The sequence below is a fragment of the Hakea prostrata genome, chromosome 9 (assembly GCF_041222555.1).
Source record: "Hakea prostrata isolate BN-2017 chromosome 9, UWA_Hpros_2, whole genome shotgun sequence".
NCBI lineage: Eukaryota > Viridiplantae > Streptophyta > Magnoliopsida > Proteales > Proteaceae > Hakea > Hakea prostrata.
This window is the reverse complement of record NC_142608.1, coordinates 10858459-10862843: the sequence shown is the minus strand read 5'-3', so window position 1 is coordinate 10862843 and position 4385 is coordinate 10858459. Positions and strand designations below refer to the sequence as shown.

The window sequence follows — 4385 nt, the reverse complement described above, 5'->3', positions numbered from 1 at the left end:
GGGATCCATTAAGATTAAAATAATTTCGCAGTTGGCTGTTTTCTTTTTATCAAATAGATTTTTATTTATCCAAGTGTAGCAGTCAATGTACCTAAACAATTTGTTTTTGTTCGTTTGGCCCAATTACTCATTCGATTTTACCTCGAAAATATTTTTATTTTTTCATGCTGCCCAATTAAGTTAGGCCAAAACTTTTGATGGCCCACTTAAGTAGCAAAAATTATCAAGCTGCCTATATTAGTCCTTTTTCAAAAATTACAAGTTACCTCTACTCTTTGTTAACTTTGAAATTGAAATGCCATTTTACCTGGGGTGAAAGAGAAATTTAAGGCTTTTTTTTTAACAAAATCTCACTTAATTTTTTCAAATCTACAAAAAAATACTCCATGTTCACTTGAATAATTTATGTTGAAAGGCTGGATCTTCAAGTTAAAAAGAACAAGCTTACATCCAAATTTGTAATAGGACTTTGTGTTCCCTTTTTTTCTAGTTCTCTCAGACTTTGTGTTTCACAATAACATAAATTGGAAGTCAGGGGAGTTTTTGACGATGAAGGTTCCAAAACTAAGTAACCCAGGAATAGAATTTATGAACAGAGAAAATTGTGAGAATCGATTTGTGGTTCTCTCAAACTCTTCGCTTGAATATTTAATTAGCTTTTCGTTTAATCTTATTTTTCGTTTCTAGGGTTTCTTAGAGTGCAAAAGCCAAAAGAAATTAGGTAATATCCTCAGTTGTTGTAGATTCTCTATATGTAAAAGTTGCATCGATTGCCATATTGATATGAACCCCAAAGGATTTGGAACAAATTAAGAAAAACTTGCTTGGAAAGAATGAGGAACTGGGAATGTTGAATTCATTCACTTATCAAAGGATGGGAGTCTCATTTCTTCTCACCTAATCACTTCCCCAAATTCTTTGAGTTCGTCAAAAGCATCCGAGCACTTTCGTAGCCACATTCAGATGACCAACCTGAGCTGGAGGAGAAGATCTCTATCTCTACCCATGGATTCGAGTTCAAGGAAGATCTGCAAATGACAACTTAACGAGGGAAGTATTTCAGACCTTCCCAGAGGAAAGTATATCAAACCTTCTTCCCCTCTAGCGAATTGAGTCCCATAGAGCTTCACTCAACCAAAAAGTGGGTGGTGGCAGATTCTTGTAGCCAGAGTCAGAAGAGGAAGACAACTTCTGAGGTGTTGAGGTGGAGCTGCTTTGTATAGTGACTATTAGGGGCAATAATGTAAATTGACAGGGTTAAGGTATTTGTGTCTTAACAAATTTCAAATTTTGAACACTTAGTAGTCAAATGGTCAAAATGTAACAATAGCTTGTAATTTCTCAATATGGCTAGGGTGGACAGCATGTAATTTTGCCACTTGAATGGACGGACAAGTGTTTAGGCTCAACTTAAGTAGGCAGCATGAAAAAAACTAAAAATAAAAAAAAGGAAAACGTTTTGCAGTCCAAGATTTAGAAACTTATGTATAAAAATCCGAGTTATTTTATTGTCTCCAGGCCATTCAAAATTTTCTATTTCTACAAAGAGAAATTTTGCATACAAAAGCACACAGCACAATCATCTGGAGCTGAAATGTTTCTTGATCTCCCTTTCAAACTCAAGATCCATCAGTAAATGAAACCTTATCACTGAATGTTTAGTCAAGCCAAACCAACAAGCTTCTCACTGACCTCCCACACCTTCCTTGCCTTCTCTACGTCACTAGCTTCTTGGGACAGCTGGTTCTCAAAGGAAGCTGAGGCTTTGTTCCAGCTCCAATAGACTCCTGACTTGGTAAGGCTTGGATCACTCACAACCTGAAAAAGAATACAAAAGAAAAATTGAGGGTTTATCATGTTGGGGGCGGATGCACAATCACAGAGAAGAATACAAGCAAAACAGACTCGTAATCATAAGGAATTTAAGGCGGTTCGGCAGAATTGCCTACATCCACCAGAGAGAGATTCCACTATTCTTGAAAACGTCATCCCTTGACACCTAACAAAGTACCATCCCTTGTTTGTTCTAGTTTTTCTAGGTTATCCCATAAGATTACTTTTAGGGTAACCCAAAAACCTAATCCCCATACAATTACTGCTGAAATTTCTGTTTGTTATAGTAACTACATACCTGTGCAAGTCTCCTGCCAGCTTCATCTTCAGAGACATAGCCTTTAGTGATGTACTTCTGGAAGGGAGGGAAGAGAAGCCTAAACAAGGGAATGTGTTCCCTAAACAAGCCTGTTGTTGCAATGCAACCAGGGTAGAGGGAAGCAAAGGTAATGCCAGTCTCCTCATGGAAACGCCGGTGGAATTCCTGCATGGTAAGCATATTGCAGACCTTGCTGTCCTTGTAGGCTTTGGCTCCATCAAATTGTCCTCCATCAATCATAGCTGAGCTGTTGAGGCCATTCAAACCTCCAGCAAGTCCCCTGAGATCCCCAAGGTTGGCCTTAGGTGGTACATTTCCAGCCAAGGTGTTCGTGTTTCCTGAACTCATAACCAAGTATAGGAACCACAGTCAGCAACAATCTTTCAATTGATGTGAATAACCCATTATGGAGGCTTATAAGAACTTCAGTGCTCTCTCCCTAATGGGTAGCTTTTAAGGATGAAGTCTACCGAGTTACCTGTAATTGAACCAACGATTATAACACGCTTTGATGGGTAATCTGATTGCTTCAGGTCATCGATCAGCAATCGAGATAGGAGGAAGTGTCCGAGGTGGTTGGTGCCAACACTGAGCTCAAATCCTTCTGCAGTGAATGTAGGCTCTTTTGCAGTGGGTAGGTATACAGCAGCATTACAGACCAATACATCAAGTGGCCTCCCTGATCTCCTGAAGTTATCAACAAATTGCCGGACACTATCAAGGGAGGCAAGATCCAGGTGCATGATAGTATAATTTTCCTTAGAAATGCCAGCTGATTTTGCAGCTCTCTCAGCCTTGAGGAAGTCCCTGCAGGCCATAACTATATGCCATTTCCCTGTTTCTGCCAAGGCCTTGGCTGTGGCAAGACCCAAACCTGATGAGGCTCCAGTGACTATCACACTCCCCTTTCGCAAAGTTTTCTTCCCTTCTGGGGTTGCCCTGTTAATTGCAGGAGTTGTAACTGCTGTTTGAGCTCTGACAACTCCAACTGATTGCTTCTTTTGATAAAATTCACTCTGCAACACCAAATTTTTCTATCATGATTAGACAAAACCAGGGCTAAGTGGTTTAAAGGACAGAGCTAGCAATACCACAATGCTCTTCAACTAATGTGCAAGTTCTGGACAAAGTTAACTAAGCTCTAATTCTGAGGATTAAAACAACCACTCTGTGCCCTTGTCACATTCATGAAGTCTCTGTCGCTAATGGAATACATCCTCATGCTTGAGTTTGTAATTGAGGTTCATCATTTATACACTACAACCACAGTCCATTCCAAAGTCTGAATTCAATCTTTTTCCACCTTTGGAAAGTCTTAAAATATAAATTTACAATTTAAATAAAAGATTCAACTAATTTGATGGTTTTAGGTTCAGATGTATGAACTGTTCTTATCAGCCAAAATGAAATGCTGAAAACAATGTTCCCTTAAACCCATCCGTCAGAAACAAGTCCCACCGTTTCCCATTTTAGAACTAAACTCTTTTAATTTTTGAAACCAGAAGCAGTAGCATAAAAAGAGAAAAAAACAGAAGAATGGGGTACCTTTGATCTTAGGGCTTGTGACTTGAAATCAGATTTGAGATGGTCAGGGAGGGAGACACCAAAGAAACCTGTGTCCTTCAGAGATGCATTGGGCTTTCCCTGGAAACATTCAAAAAGGGAAGGAGATGTATTAATAGAATGTTAAAGATGAACTTAAAAAAAGGGTACCAACTACCAAGTAAATTGTTAGGTGACCTCTTTGTTGACAGAGAAAGTAGAGGAAAGGAAAGAAGCCGCCTGAAGAGCCATGGTGGGGATGTGCGACCTTCTGAGGTTGAAACAAAGCTGAGTTAATGAGAAGCTGCAACTTGAATTTCTCTATTTATACAAAAAAGAAGGCTTTGAAGGAGGTGGAGCCGTGAAGATATATCTATGAGAATACAAATCATGTCTGAAGGTAGCTCTGCGAATTGCAGAGAGGGATATGGTGGTCCGTGGGCCAGTGGTGGATAAGGTAATTATCGCTTGATAAGCTACACGTCAGCATCTTTTACCCAATCAGTTTGTGTGCTTGAGATTTCCTTCTGGGATTAGATAATAAAATTTTAATGGGCCTCTATGGGCTCAGCGCCCAAAGAGATATGATGCAGCGTGGGGCGTCCATTATGGGCTCAACCAGAAAACACTGCGAGTAATCATGTGATGCGAATCAAGGGATTCGAGTATCTGGTCGTTCCATGTCAGCAAA

At 39.6% G+C, this 4385-nt stretch overlaps 1 protein-coding gene across 1 annotated transcript; it reads right to left on the bottom strand.

The window, feature by feature from the left end:
- Positions 1 to 1454: 1454 nt before the first annotated feature.
- Positions 1455 to 4090, bottom strand: LOC149004619 (protochlorophyllide reductase, chloroplastic). The gene is made up of 5 exons (XM_089169200.1): positions 3893 to 4090; positions 3698 to 3796; positions 2631 to 3168; positions 2132 to 2490; positions 1455 to 1818 (listed from the first exon to the last, which is right to left on the bottom strand). Exons 1-5 carry the CDS (start codon positions 3944 to 3946, stop codon positions 1663 to 1665), a joined length of 1206 nt encoding a protein of 401 aa, XP_089025326.1. The 5' UTR covers positions 3947 to 4090; the 3' UTR covers positions 1455 to 1662.
- Positions 4091 to 4385: the final 295 nt, after the last annotated feature.